We start from the raw sequence: 15,610 nt of genomic DNA, 5'->3' as shown, positions 1-15,610 counted from the left end.
CTCTTTTCTTTTTGCTTTTTCGAGGTGAGTTATCACTTCTTAATGCAAAAAGAAGCCGGGCGTGGTGGCGCACGCCTTTAATCCCAGCACTCGGGAGGCAGAGGTAGGAGGATCGCCGTGAGTTCAAGGCCACCCTGCGGACGACGTAGTGAATTCCAGGTCAGCCTGAGCTAGAGTGAGACCCCACCTCGAAAAAGCAAAAAAAAATAATAAAAAAAAAAGAAGTGATAACTCATTTTGAAAGAGAATTTAAAAACTCCTCTTTCAGGAAGAAGTTGTGGGTTTTGAGCTTTGTTGACACATAGGTCCGTGGTTGAGCAATCGCCACGCTCACAAACTCCATGGCATTACCCTCTGCTGTTAATAAAGTGTTTTTGGACAGGCATGGTGGTGCACGCCCAAAATTCCCGCATTTGGGAGGCAGGGGCAGGAGGATCATGAGTTTGTGGTGAGCCTGGCGTACATAATGAGACCTTGTCTCAACAAACGAATAATGAGACCTTGTCTCAACAAACGAAGACTATAAAGCAAACCAACAAAGCAAACAAACACGCAACAAAACAAAACACAACACAACGCTCGGCAAACACAAACCCTACCAGAAAGTGTTTTCTGTCTGCTCTCTTACGCTTGCGTTGCCACACACTCGGCATTTTCTCCGGAGACATTAGTTCCAGAAGGCAGCCAAAAATGGCTCACTGGCTCATTTGCTACTGAAAATTAAACAAAACTTGGGCCAGCTGCCAATTAATCAAGACAGTGATCTTGGCGACTCGGTGGCGGTGGCAGCGATCACCACGCCACGAAGGCGTTAAAGCGGCAGGCTTATCTAACTGCAGACCTTTTCCTTCCTCTTTCACCTTTTCCCGGACTTGGTCACCGGGCACCGGGCACCTGCATGCCATAGGATGCTGGGGCGCGCAGGTGAGCCCTCGGTGCAGGAGCGCGGCGGCGCTCACACGTGGACGCCTGGCCGGAGCGCGAGAGCGAGCGAGGCCCCGAGAGCGCCGCCAGGCGGCCACCCGGCGCACTGCGCACATCGCGCCGTTCCTCTGGGAGCCCGTCAGGCCGGGGGGCGTGGCCTGGCTGTTCGGAGGGGCGTGGTCTCGAGGCCCCGCCCCCGCCCGCGTCCCAGCCTCTCGGCCTGTAGCCGTCCTCCACGAGCCGCGAGCCGCCGCCGCCACTTGAGAGAGAGAACGAGGCCGAGAGAACGGCGGAGAGACCCGGGCGGGGAGCGGAGTGCGAGCGCGAGCCGCCGCCATGGGGAGTCGCGTGTCACGGGAAGATTTCGAGTGGGTCTACAGCGACCAGCCGCACGCCGACCGGCGCCAGGAGATCCTAGGTGAGCCGCGGCGCCCCGTTATGTGCGGGCGCGGCCTCGAGCGCGGGCCTGTGCGGGCCCTGCGCGGCCCCGGGACGCCCGAGGCCCGTTACCAGCCCCGCTGCGCGCCGCCGCCGAGGGTCCCGCTCCGCTACGCCCGCCCGCCCGGGCGGGAGCGGCCAGGCGAGGCCCCGGGCCCAGGCCCCGAGCGAGGGACGGACGGAGGCGGCACGGGGGCTCCCGGCGGCGCCGGCCTTCCGCGGAGAGGCGCGGGCTCGACCCCCCCCTCCCCATCCTCCCCCTCCCCCGGCGCCTCCGTTCCCCGCCGACTCGGGTGCGCGGCGCAGGGCGTGGTCCTGGGGCATCCTGGGCCCGCCGGGGCGGCGCTCGCGTGGCCGAGGGGTCCGCACCCCACCCCGGCGCCCGGGATCTGCGGCTTCTCCGGCTTGCAGGCCCCTGGTGCGCTCCGGTCCTAGGGATCCGCCGCTTAGCCTGTGCCGGGTCTCCGGCTGCTGCTGGCTGATGGTTTTTTAGGTCAGGTTAGGCCTTACTAAACTCTGCTGTTCCATGTAAGTATCACCCCCTGGCTGCCCTTAACGATAATGCTAAGTGTGGGGTTGAGAGCTTTGCAAACATTACCCAATTTAATTCCCCCAGTAACTCGGCTAAGTCGGCATTTTAAAGGATACGTAAGGCATGAGTTAATGTTAGGAGGATTCCAATCCACTGTAGATAGCCTCTAAATAATGTGCTACCTTTATTTCTTTATTTTTTTTTTCTGATGTTGAGGATTGAAAGGAGTATGTTTTTGGGTTTCTTTTTTTTAAAACTTCTACGGTTTCTATAAATTGAGGAAACTAATAGATATGAGGAATTCTTTCATTTCCCTAGTTTTTCTTAAAGTCTCTCTGTCCAGTAAAAAGAAGAAGCAAGACCCTGTTTCCATTAGAAGTCAGGAATACCCTGTTTTCCAAATTCAAGAAAGTAGATGTAGGCTAGCCTACCCTCAACACTCGAAAGCCGAGATAAGAGAATCTTGGGAGAGTTTGAGATCAGCTTGGGCCACAGAGTGAGTTACAGGTTACTATGGTCGAAAGTGAGACCCTGCCTACACACACACACAAAATAGATGGGGCTGGAGAGATGGCTTAGCGGTTAGGGTGCTTGCCTGCAAAGCCAAAAGATCTAGGTCCGATTCCCCAGGACCCACATAAGCCAGATGCACAATGTGGGGGATTCGTCTGGAATTCATTTGCAGTGGCTAGAGGCCCTGGCACACCCATTCTTTCTGCCTCTTCTGTCTCTCTCTCTCTCAAATAAAAATAAAATAAAATATGCCATTGAAATGGATTAAAATTTTGTTTGTTTATTTGTTTGAGAGCGACAGACAGGGAGAAAGAGGCAGATAGATACAGAATGGGCGTGCCAAGGCCTCCAGCAGCTACAAATGAACTTCAGATGCATGCGCCCCCTTGTGCATCTGGCTTATGTGGGTCCTGGGGAATCGAGCCTCGAACCAGGGTCCTTAGGCTTCACAGGCAATCACTTAACTGCTAAGCCATCTCAACAGCCCTATTTTTTTTTTATTTAATTTGATTTGAGGCAAACCCAACAAGCTGGCCTTTTTGGGTGCAGAATTGTCATGCCAGGGCCTCCAGCCACTGTACTCAAACTCCAGGCACATGTGCTACCTTGTGTGCATGTGTGACCTTGCCTGCTTGAGTCACTTTGTGCGTCTGGCGTACATGGGATCTGAACAGTCGAACATGGGTCATTAGGCTTTGCAGGCAAGTGCCTTAACCAGTAAGCCATGTCTCCCGCCCCAGAGTTTTTGTTTTTCTTGTACTGAAAGCACTGGGGCCTTCTGATATGAAGTAAGGTCTGTACCATTGAGCAACATCCCCAGTCCCTGACATAGAAATAGAAAATTGAGTCACTGCCCTGGGAAGGCAAACCTCTAATACACTTTAAGTGACTCTGGGTTCTTAGAACTTGTTAGTGTTTTGTCACTGTGACAAGCAACCTGAGAGAAACAATGTAAGAGAGAAAGGATATATTTTATTTTGTCTGATGGTTTTAGAGGTATCAATGGATGGTCACTGGCTCCATTGCTTTTGGGCTGAGGTGGGGTATAAATAATGGTGGAGAAGGCTTGGTGGAAAAGAGCTGTTTCCTTCATGCATCCAGGATAAAGACAGACAGACAGACAGACAGAGACAAGAATGGGTGCAATGAGCATATCTTTCCAGGGCTTACCTCCCTATAATCATTCCATCATTTTATGAGTCTTAGAGAGGATTAATCTGTTGATTAGGTCCAACTCTTCAGGTTCCAGCTATTTATGGGAGGAGCCGCTGGGGACCACACCTTTACTGCTGAACCTTTAGGACAACTCCAGATCCAAACCATAAATTCTTTTAAGGCATATATTTTGCAAAAATCTCTTATATGATGGATAGGAAAATTTAAATGATACATTTTATAGCTATGTCTTAACAACATATTGTGTAAGAATAATCTAGCTTCTACCTATGTAAAAATTGACTACCAAACTCAGCTATCTCTTCAGTAAACAGAAAAGAGTGGAAGAAGTTGGTAATTGATGCTTGTCTCAACACTCAGCCTTTGCCATACTTTTTGTTTGTTTGTTTGTTTTTGAGGTAGGGTTTCACTCTACCCAGGCTGACTTGGAACTCACTATGTAGTCTCAGAGTGGCCTCAGACTCATGGCAGTCCTCCTACCTCTGTCACCCAAGTGCCGGGATTAAAGACGTGCACCACCACGCCCGGTTTGCCCTACAAATTTATTGTCACCAAACCATTTCACTTGGAAAGCTAAAAGGACTTCAGATTTCTTTATGAAAATACATCATTTTCCAAACAAGTGTAAATACTGCTCACTGTTTTCATTTCTGGGCTGAATAACCTCAGGAAAGATAAGAATCTGAAGATTGGTTTGACATACATAAAATGATAAGAGAGATTTCTGAAATTTGTCAGGCTTTTGTGGGGAAAGAGACTTGATAGAACATTATTAACTAAATCTGTGTTTAGAGGGGTGAGGTGTATATAGTGCATCTGTAGCATGCAAGGATTCATCCTAGTACTGCATTAAGAATATGTAGAGGGCTGGAGAGATGGCTTAGCGGTTAAGCGCTTGCCTGTGAAGCCTAAGGACCCTGGTTCGAGGCTCGGTTCCCCAGGTCCCACGTTAGCCAGATGCACAAGGGGGTGCACGCGTCTGGAGTTCGTTTGCAGAGGCTGGAAGCCCTGGTGCGCCCATTCTCTCTCTCTTCCTCTATCTGTCTTTCTGTGTCTGTCACTCTCAAATAAATAAAAAAAATAAAATAAAAAGATTATGTAGAACTAGGACTGGAGAGATTGCTCAGTGGTTAAGGCACTTCCCTGCAAAGCCAAAGGACCCAGGTTCAATTTCCCAGGACCCATGTAAACCACATGGATAAGGTGGTGCATATATCTGGAGTTCAGTTGCAGTGGCTGGAGGCCCTGGCATGCCCACTTTTTCTCTATCTGCCACCCCTCTTTCCCTCCCTCCCTCCCTCAAATAAATAGAAAATTAAAAAAACTTTCAAGGGCTGGAGAGATGGCTTAGCAAGTTAAGGCACTTGCCTGTGAACCCTAAGGACTCAGGTTTGGTTCCCCAGTACCCATATAAGCCAGATACTCAAAGTGGTACATGTGTCTAGAGTTTGTTTGAAGTGGCTGGAGGCCCTGGCATACCCATTCTTTCTCTCTCTCTCTCTCTCTCTCTTTCTGCCTCTTTCTTGATCTCTGACTCTCTTTCAAATAAATAAATTAAAATAAAAACCTTCAAAAATATGTAGAAATAGCCGGGCGTGGTGGTGCATGCCTTTAATCCCAGCTCTCGGAGGCAGAGGTAGGAGGATCGCCAAGAGTTCAAGACCACCCTGAAAGTACATAGTGAATTCCAGGTCAGCCTGAGCCAGAGTGAGACCCTACCTTGAAAAAATATATATATATAATATACATATGTGTGTGTGTGTGTGTGTGTGTGTATAGAAATAAGCTGCTATCCCTCTCTCTGCTTGCAAATAAATAAATAAAATATTTTAAAAAAAAAAAAACTAGCCCGTCGTGGTGGCACACACCTTTAATCTCAGCACTTGGGAAGCAGAGGTAGGAGGATTACCATGAATTCTTGGACACCCTGACACTACATAGTGAATTCCAGGTTTGCCTGAGCTAGAGTGAAATCTCACCTGAAAAAAAACCAAAACAAAACAGAAAAGCAAACTAAATAAATGAAGCAAATAAATGGCATCTGGCACCCAGACTCAGTTGGTAGGTAAAATGCTTGCCTAGCGTGCTCACAAACGTGTTTAAGTCCCACCTCACATGCACAGAATGATGTGTTTGATATGACAGGTATAGACAGGGTCATTATTAGTGGGGCAGAAAAGAATAAATCATAAGTCACAATCAATGCTTCCTTTACTCTTACACTTTTTTATTTTTAAAACTTTTTCTTCTAGCCTGCAGCTTTTCTTTGCAAGGGAATGATGCTGTGGTGTGGAAAAGAAACATGGATAGCTTGCTGCTGTTTTGGGGGGTGTTTTTAAACTTTTATTTATATGGAGAAAGAATGGATATGCCGGAGCCTCTTGCAAATTCCTGATGCATGTGTCACTTTGACAGCTGGCTTTATGTAGGTACTAGGGAGTTGAACTCAAGCCCTTAACCATTGAGCCATCTCTCCAGCCCGTAAGGAAACATTTTTAACAGCCATTTTAAGATACAAATCATGGGCTGTTTGAGAAATTGCATGTACATTTCATAAATGTTTAGTCTTTCCCGAGTGGCACCTTCCACTCAGCACAGTTGTTTTGGTTTTTCCAGGTAGGGTCTTGCTCTAGCCCAGGCTGAACTGGAATTCACTATGTAGTCTCAGGATGGCCTCGAATTTACAACAATCCTCCTACAGCTGCCTCCCGAGTGCTGGGATTAAAGCGTGCTCCACCACACCTGGCTAAGCACAGAGTTTTTAAGGTTCATTCATGTGATACCGTGTCTCAGCACACCATTCCTGTTTGGAATATATTTCCATACAAAGGAATATATAATATACAATATATTATATTCAATATATAATATTCCTTTGTATGGAAACACCACATTTTACTCTTCTTTGTATGGCTATTTGAGCCATTTCACCATTTTGGCTATTTTTTTATTACTTAATTTTATTTATTTGAGTGAGAGAAAGAAGTAGATATATATAGAGAGAATGGGCACACCAGGGCCTTTAGCCACTGCAAACAAATTCCAGACACATATGTCACCTTACACATCTGGCTTATGTGAGTCCTGGAGAATCAAACCTAGGTCCTTTGGCATTGCAGACAAGTGCCTTAAGCACTGAGCCATCTCTCCAAACCTTGGCTATTTTTTATAAAACTATTCCAGACATTCATGTTCCAGGTAGGTAGGTAGATGGATATTTTCTTTTTTAAAAAAATATTTTGTTTATTTGAGGGAAAATAGGCATGTCAGGGCCTCCAGCCACTGCAAATGAACTCCAGACACATGTGCCATCTTGTGCATCTGGCTTTACATGGGTACGGGGGAATTGAACCTGGGTCCTTTGGCTTTGCAGGCAAGCACCTTAACTACTAAACCATCTCACCAGCCCCCAGATGTGTATTTTCATTTTGGAGGCATTGGCAATTCTTTCTCTAGCATTTTGAGTAACTGTCAAATTGAACATCATTTTACATTCTCACCAGGACCATATGAAGATTCTGGTTTCTCTGCAACCTAGTATTGCCAGCCTTTTTAGTAGCCATCTTAGTGGGTATGGTTTATAGTTGTAGTTTCAGTTTGTATTTTTCATAATGACTAATGATGTCAAGTATCTGCCATGTGCTTATTGGCCACCTACATATCCTTTTTTATAGAAATGAAATGTTATTTGCCTTTTCTTTTTCTTTTTCTTTTTTTCTTTTTTTTTTTTTTTAGGTAGGCTTTTGCTCTAGCCCAGGCTGACCTGGAATTCACTATGTAGTCTCAGGCTGGTCTGAAACTCACAGTGAACCTCCTACCTCTGCCTCCCAAGTGCTGGGATTAAAGGCGTGCGCCACCACACCCGGCTTATTTTTTAAAATATTTTATTTTTATTTGAGAGAGGGGCAGACACACACACACAGAGAGAGAGAGAGAGAGAGAGAGAGAGAGAGAAGAACATAGGTATTTCAGAGCCTCCAGCCAGATGCATGTACCACTTTGTGCATCCTGGGGAATTGAACCGAGGTCCTTTGGCTTTGCAGGCAAATGCCTTAAATGCTAAGCCATCTCTTCAGCTCCTTTGCCTATTTTTGAATGATTGTTATAAAAGTTTTGAATTCTATATATTCTGATATTCTGGATATAATTCCCTTATGAATCAGACTGATTTGCAGACATGATCATTGAATTTACAAATATGTTCATTGGATTGTCTTTTTGTTGTTGTTGTTTTTGTTTTTGTAGGTAGGGTCTCACTCTAGACCAGGCTGACCTGGAATTCACTGTGTATAGTCAGGGTGGCCTCGAACTCACAGTGATTTTATTTTATTTTATTAATTTATTTATTTGGGAGAGAGAGAAAAAAAAAGAGAGAATGGACATGCCAGGGCCTCCAGCCACTGTAAACAAACTTCAGACTCATGTGCCCCCTTGTGTTTCTGGCTTACGTGGGTCCTAGGGAATCAAACCTGGGTCCTTAGACTTCACAAGCAAACACACCTTAATTGCTAAGCCATTCCCCCAGCCCTCTTTCTCCTTTTTTGATGGTATTTACAGAAGAAAAGATATTGACACAGTCCAGGTTCTATTTTTGTCATTTGTGCTTTTGACATAATCAAGAAACCATAAAAATCATCAATACTTCAGGGATTTTAAGTTTTATAGTTCTGTTATAGTTGGACCTGTGATCTTTTGAGTTTGATTTAGTTTTAGTGTGTACTATAGTGTCCAACTTTACTATTTCCATGGGGATAACTTTTTCTGCACCCATTTGATGAAAAGACTATTCTTTCCCTGTTTGATAATATAGGGCCCTTGAACTCAATTATTTTGTTTTATCTTTCTGTCTTTGTTTACTTATGAGACAGGGGCTTACTACATAGTCCAGGCTTGCTTTAAACTTTATGATCCTCCTGCCTCAGCTTCCTGAGTGCTGGGCCTATAGGTATGTGCCACCATGGCCTGTTGGTTTTACAGCTTTGGGAAAATTAAATACAGAATTACTGAAGGAAGTTGATTTATTTGCAAGAATCATAGAAATAAAGTTCATGATTTTGGAATACCTAAAAAGATGTAGGTTGTGTTCTGTCCTTCATCAGATGAAGGTTACACAAGATACATACACCATATCTCTGTCTAATATAGAGAGGTAATATTCTAAGGCAATATAGAGCTTTTAGCCTTTAAATGTAATTTTTCATGAATAAATTCTCAAATTGTATCACAGTATTTGCTATCAGGATAAATTTCTTTCCTGTAGCAGGTAACGATTTGGAGAAGGAAAAAAACTGTGTTAATTTAAGTATAGTTGCTGAACTGCTACTTTTTAATAGAATTTTGTGCCATTTCTGATTTTTTGTTTGTTTTTCTTTCTTACAGCCAAATATCCAGAGATCAAGTCCCTGATGAAGCCTGACCGCAGGCTGGTCTGGATCGTGATCATGATGCTCCTCTCCCAGTTGGCTGCACTTTACTTAGTGAAAGACTTGCACTGGAAATGGGTCATATTTTGGGCCTATGTCTTTGGTAGTTGCCTTAACCACTCAATGACTTTGGCTATTCATGAGGTTTCCCACAACTTCGCCTTTGGCCACAGCAAATCACTTTGGAATCGCTGGTTTGGAATGCTTGCTAATCTCCCTATTGGGGTTCCATATTCCGTTTCCTTTAAGAGGTACCACATGGACCATCACCGATACCTGGGGGCTGATGGCATTGATGTGGACATTCCTACTGACTTCGAGGGCTGGTTCTTCTGCACCACGTTCAGGAAGTTCATGTGGGTTGTCCTCCAGCCTCTCTTTTATGCTTTTCGACCTTTGTTCATCAACCCCAAGCCGATTACCAGCCTGGAAATCATCAATACTTCAGTCCAGATCATTTTCAACATTATCATTTACTATCTTTTTGGAGTTAAGTCTTTAGTATACATGTTGGCAGCATCCCTGCTTGGGTTGGGTTTGCACCCAATTTCAGGACATTTTATAGCAGAACATTACATGTTCTTAAAGGGACATGAAACATATTCGTATTACGGACCTCTGAATTACCTCACCTTCAATGTGGGTTATCATAATGAACATCATGACTTCCCCAACATTCCTGGAAAAAACCTTCCACTGGTAAGTAAAGGATTAGATATGTACTTTAGATCCTGGTGGATATATAATCACAGTTAGCCTATACTTGATCACTTTAATGAACATTAACCTTGACTTGCTCATGTAAAAAGGAATTTTGTATTGGTCTAAGATGTGTTTGGAAAAAAGTAAAAACAGCCTCACTTTACTAAGGGTTCAGTGTCTTTTATCTTAGATCCTTAAGCTTAGTGGGTATACTTAAGATTTAGAGGTTTAAAGAAGGTAAAAGTGTGTTATCAGGTAATAACTCAGAAGACCAAATCCTTCTGTGAAGTGAGCGCCAGCTCATGGAACCTTCAGCACTGTTAGAGTGGTGGGCTTGGGGAGGAAGTGTGTGTAGTTTTTACAAATACAACAAAAATAACTTGCAAAATGAATGGATGTACATCATTTTCCAGAGTTGTGGTCTTCCCCAGTCAGGTCCTTTCCTTCCCTTGATAGCAGACTTAATGCTATAATAAATAACAAATAAATGAAGGAAGGCATTTTGACCTTCATTCGTCTTTTCCAGAATAGCCACTCCCTAACTTAATTTGCCTTCCTGCTGAAATTTCTTCATCTGTCCATCTTTACAATGAGCTCCTTATTCTACTCATTAAGAATCTGTCCACAGTTCTCAAAAGAGTACTATCTAGGAAATGTAATCGTCTTTCTTATTTGTGGGGTAGTGGGTTTCAAGGTAGGGTCTCACTCTAGCCCAGGCTGACCTAGAATTTACTGTGTAGTCTCAGGTGGCCTCAAACTCTCAGTGATCCTCCTACCTCTGCCTCCCAAGTGCTGGGATTAAAGGCGTGTACCGCCAAGCCCAGCTCTTAGCTTTTTTTCTTTTTTAGCTATTACATAAGGAAACCCTAGCCAGCTATTTCATGATTACCACACCCAACCACTCAAAAGTTTTATTTTTATTAGTTTGCACTGCTTGGAATTGCATAGGCAAGAATTTTACCACTGAGTTACATCCTCAACAGATTCACACAAATTTTTTAAAATACCTTTTATCTTTTATTTTTATTTATTTGAGGGAGAGAATGGGTACACCAGGGCCTCCAGCCAGTGCAGATGAACACCAGACGCATATGCCACCATGAGAATCGAACTGGGGTCCTTAGTCTTCATAGGCATGTACCTTAACCACTAAACCATCTCTCCAACCCTGGAGTTTTTATTTCTTAAAAAGGGATTCTGGGCTGGAGAGATGGCTTAGCAATTAAGGTGCTTGCCTGCAAAGCCTAAGGACTTGTGTTCAACTTTCCAGTCCCATATAAGCCAAACACACAGGGATGCAAGGTTGCACATGCTCACAAGGAGGCGCATGTGTCTGGAGTTCGTTTGCACTGGCTGGAGGCCCTGGTCTGCCAATATTTTTTCCTCTCTCTCTCCCTCCCTCCCCCCACCTCATAAAAAGAGAAAAGCCAGTCTGTTGGGCTTGCCTCAAAAAGGTGGGGGGCAGATTATGAATTAAGGAGAAAACTAATTATCCATTGAACAACCTGTTTTTCTCAATATAAAGTATATGCTTTGGCATGTAATTTTCTGGAACCATCCCAGAATTAAAGTCCAGTTCAGGCATCAGGTGACTTAAGGCTTGCCTTCCTCCCTCTCTTCCATGGTGTCTTGTTGCTCGGGTAAATCAGTAGACATCCTAGAGTTTGCAAGCCTTGACTTGCCTATTCTTTCTATGGTGCTTGTGTGGATTAGGAGTTTTATTTATGTAGTAATTACCCAACATTTATTATAGTCATTACATAGTCATAGTAGTTACTTTGTATATAACCACTGCATATGTAATAGGTATTAACAGAAAGTGATTTTATTGAGATATTGAGATAGGAATGGTTCACCCACTTAAAAGTGTACAATTCAGTGATTTTTTTTCCCCCCTAGATTCACTTTCATGTAGCCATCGCTGTTACCAATTTTGGAACTTTTTTTTTTTATCAAAACAAGTTCTTTTTAAGTTATTTTTAATGAGCTTTGCTATTCAAGCGAATTTTTTTAATATACTCACATTTGTAAAATACTAATTTATGTTCCTCCAGGAGTTTGTTATGTTGGTATTTGGATTGAATGCAAGTATATGACTAATAAATTTTAGATTTTTCTAATGTTCCAAATCTTTTTTTGTTGTCTTTTGAAGCAGGGTCTCACTCTAGCCCAAACTAACCTGGAACTCACTCTGTAGCCCAGATTGGCCTTGAGCTCATGGCAGTCATCCTACCGCAGCCCTCTGTGCACTGAAATTAAGGGTATGCACTGCCATGCCAAGCTCTTAGTGAGGAGCTTACTGATTTTTTTTTTCACTTTATATATTGAAACTATTACAAATCACCAACTTTTTGTCTTTCTCCTGACCGTTAATGCACTTTCAGCCTTGAGGAGTCTTGACTCCAGGGCTCATTCGGCATCTAAACTGTGTCTCGTTGCACGGTTTTTGGAGCACTGGGTCCTTCCACTCCAGCAGCTGAACGGATCCGATTGCTGTGGGCTTTTCCTAAACTCAGTGTGGATGATGACGAGGCCATGTCTGCATGTGACCTGTACGTCACTTGCGCACGGAGAACTGCAGCGTGTCTGGAGAGCTGATGAGCCAAGGCATTGCACCTCTTGAGTACTTTGATATTTTGTCCTGTTCTGCTTGTGTCAAACATTTACCTGCCATTTGTTTATTTGGCAAAGTCTCACTCTAAGCCAGGCTGCCCTCAAACTCAAAACAGTCCTATCTCAGCCTCCCGGGTGCTGGGATTAAAGGCGTGCACCACCACACCCAGCTCACCTGTCATCTTGATGGGCCTCAGTAACACTCACTGTTCACCTCACTGTGTCTCTTCACTTCCAGGTGAGGAAAATAGCAGCTGAATACTACGATACCCTTCCCTGCTACAATTCCTGGGTGAAAGTACTGTATGACTTTGTGATGGATGACACCATAAGTCCCTACTCAAGGATCAAGAGGCCGCCAAAGGGACAGGAAGTTCTGGAATAAATATCATCAGAGCCAAAGAAACTCTCCTGGGCTTTATAATAGCTGATACAATGGATTTTTTTTTTTCTCCTGATAAACTTTAGTAAGGTCAATGATGCTTAGAAGCTGTCCTGGTGCAGTTTCCACCTGGGATCTCCAGGGTGTCATCACAAAGCTAATCTGGTTTGAGAAGGCCAGCCTGCCTCTTTACTCACCTTTACTCCCTCACTGTGTTCTCTTCGCTGCGGATGTCTTCTCCCCACGTCTGTCGTTTTGTAAGCATGTCGTAATAAAGCTTACTATGTTATTTTTGTCAGGAGGATTTCTTTATTAAAACACCTAATAAACTAAACTGTTAACCACGGTATATTAATGCTCTTTGCATTTTTAAAATATTTTATTTATTAGAGTGAGTATGAGTGCATCAGGGCCTCTTGCCACACTGCGAATGAACTGCAGAGGCAGGTGAAATTTTGTGCATCTGGCTTCATGTGGGTACTGGGGAATTGAACTTGGGTCAGCAGGCTTTGCAAGTAAGGGCCTTTAACTGCTGAGCCATCTCCAGCCCCTCATTGCATTTTTGTATTTCACCGTCTATATGAAAATACCTACCCCCCCCCCCAACCTGTTGTTAAGTCTCCTACTTTGTCTCTAACTAGTCAAGCCTTTGGGAGGTGGAGTCTTGCCAGAGGGAGTGTTGCTGGGAGCAGACCCTGGGGTTGATGAATGTTGGATTTTCAGAGGTGGCTCCCCCAGACCAACCCCACCCGGCTGCCGAAGGGCGGAGAGAGACGCTGCTGGTCTGCTCTGCCATGCTTCCCTCCCTCCACCGCGAGACTCCCTTCGAAACTGCCTGAACTAAGCCTCTTCCTCCCACAGCTGCTTCTGATTGGATGTTTTGTCTCAGAAGGTAATAGTGATATCTGGGCCCTAGCAATAACTTACCTTAAAATTTCATTCCAAAGAGAAATCATGTTTAAAAACCTTGAGTTCGTACAGTGTGGTTGTGGAGCTGTTTTCTCTGAATTGAAACATTTCCAGCCAGGACTGCTCAGGAGCTTCCGTAGCTCAGCAAGCTCAGGAAATAGCTGATTGACAAGGCTCTTCCCCACGGTTATAAAAGCAATATGAACTTGCTGGGGCAGGGGAAAACTCCCCCCACCGCCACCCCCCGTGGATGGGCAGGGCACTCCAGGGATGTGGCCTTCAGACTCGTCACCCCTGCTGGCATGTGCAACTGCCTTTGTCACCCACGTAAGAAACCCCAATAAACTCACTGGTTCACCAAACTGGGCTTTGTGAATTGTTTCTTGGGCCTCATTGGTTCTGTATCTGGTATGACAAGACACTTCATGTCTTCTTAGGAAAAGTCACAGAAGTATAAAAGTTTGAGAATGGAGATAAACAGAATTACTGACTTTAAAACCTAGTATACATGTGACCTAAGCAAGGCACCGCTGGATCTCATACCCTGCTTCCTGCTTTCTCTTACCACTGTGTTGACTGTCCCGGCTGTTAGACTCTGTTCTTTCTTTCCAGTGGAAGGAAGTTGGTCTCCAGTAGCCGATGCCCAGGGTGATCAGGCCAGCAGTCTTAGTTACCTCAAAAGTGTTATGAGAGGGTTGGAGAGATGGCTTAGCAGTTAAGGCACTTGCCTGCAAAGCCAAAGGCCCCAGGTTCAACTCCCCCAGAACCCATGTAAGCTAGATGCACAAGGTGACACACATATCTGGTGTTTGTTTGCAGTGGCTGGAGGCCCTGGTGCACCCATTTTCTCTCTGCCTGTTTATTTCTGCATCTCTCTCAAATAAAAATATTTTTCAAAATTAAAGTTGTATTTAAAGTGTCATGAGAAATTACACAAATTATTACTGCCATTGAATCTATTGTTTAAAGAACCGTTAATTCAAAGTTTAGTGCCTTTAAAGAGTCTAGATATATGTGGGTGTCAGCTCCCCATCACCAGAGAATCATCGCTGATAGCTTCCACTGCTGCAAACTCCCAGACCTTCCAGCCCTGCCCTCCCTGAATCCCACTGCCTGCTAGACACAGGCCACTACTGCCCCCTCCAAATAGCAGTTTTAGTTAGGTTATCACATGCACTAGCATGGGTGGAGGATTCAGTCTTCCTAGCAGTTCTGTCTAGCTGGCTTCCATTCTCAACCCAGTTTAAGAGATCAGGGAAATAGGAAGGCTAGTCCCTGACACCCTGACATTGGCTTTACAGCAATTGTGCTGTCTATGTATCGGTTCTATTTCTCATTTCCACTATGGTTAGTGAATCAAGACACACCCCAGTCTTCACTCCCTCCTACACCCCAACAGTAAGTCAGCCCTGGACGTCAAGAACCAATGGTCATTTCCCACGTGGCTCGAATCATAGCTGTTGCATAAATGCACCATTAGCTTCCCCTGAGGGTGTAACTCTAAGGGTTGATGAATCTGATTTCTCTAGTCCCCAAACCTAGACCTGGAATAGTTGCTAGGTAAATAGAAGGATACCAGCAGAATTCTTAAACTTGAAGAGCTTGCTTTATTTAAAACAGCCAAAGCCAAAAGGCATTTGTATAACTTTTATGTATGTATGTACTGAAAATAATGGACATTTATTGAGATATCTTTCAACTGAGCCCTTTACCAAGTGTTTTCCATCCATGATTATTATTTCTTCTTTTTGTTTGTTTTTGAGGTAGGGTCTCACTCTAGCACAGGCTGACCTAGAATTCACTATGGAGTCTCAGGGTGGCCTCAAACACATGGTGATCCTCCTACCTCTGCCTCCTGAGTGCTGGGACTAAGATTATTATTTCTTTGCAATGCTGAGAATGGAACTCAAAGCCTTGCTTATGCTAGGCTACTGTTCTATCACTGAGCTACACTCCCAAACCCAGCATTGTCTTATAGACATCTCACCTCTGTGATTT

The 15,610-nt window shown here is 44.3% G+C and overlaps 1 protein-coding gene across 1 annotated transcript; it reads left to right on the top strand.

Moving 5' to 3' along the window:
* Positions 1-1,147: 1,147 nt before the first annotated feature.
* Positions 1,148-13,052, top strand: Degs1 (delta 4-desaturase, sphingolipid 1). The gene is made up of 3 exons (XM_045142093.1): positions 1,148-1,342; positions 8,963-9,705; positions 12,560-13,052. Exons 1-3 carry the CDS (start codon positions 1,261-1,263, stop codon positions 12,704-12,706), a joined length of 972 nt encoding a protein of 323 aa, XP_044998028.1. The 5' UTR covers positions 1,148-1,260; the 3' UTR covers positions 12,707-13,052.
* The last annotated feature ends 2,558 nt before the right edge of the window (positions 13,053-15,610 follow it).

The sequence above is a fragment of the Jaculus jaculus genome, chromosome 1, assembly GCF_020740685.1.
Source record: "Jaculus jaculus isolate mJacJac1 chromosome 1, mJacJac1.mat.Y.cur, whole genome shotgun sequence".
Lineage (NCBI taxonomy): Eukaryota > Metazoa > Chordata > Mammalia > Rodentia > Dipodidae > Jaculus > Jaculus jaculus.
The sequence above is the reverse complement of the archived record's forward strand: the minus strand, read 5'-3'. Positions and strand labels throughout refer to the sequence as shown.

What these genes read in the sequence shown, in the direction of transcription:
- Degs1 (XM_045142093.1), top strand. Translation starts at nt 1,261, where the DNA reads ATGGGGAGTCGCGTGTCACGGGAAGATTTCGAGTGGGTCTACAGCGAC. An exon ending in CCGGCGCCAGGAGATCCTAG is followed by an intron (nt 1,343 to 8,962) that starts GTGAGCCGCGGC and finishes TCTTTCTTACAG; the next exon opens with CCAAATATCCAGAGATCAAG. An exon ending in CTGGAAAAAACCTTCCACTG is followed by an intron (nt 9,706 to 12,559) that starts GTAAGTAAAGGA and finishes CTTCACTTCCAG; the next exon opens with GTGAGGAAAATAGCAGCTGA.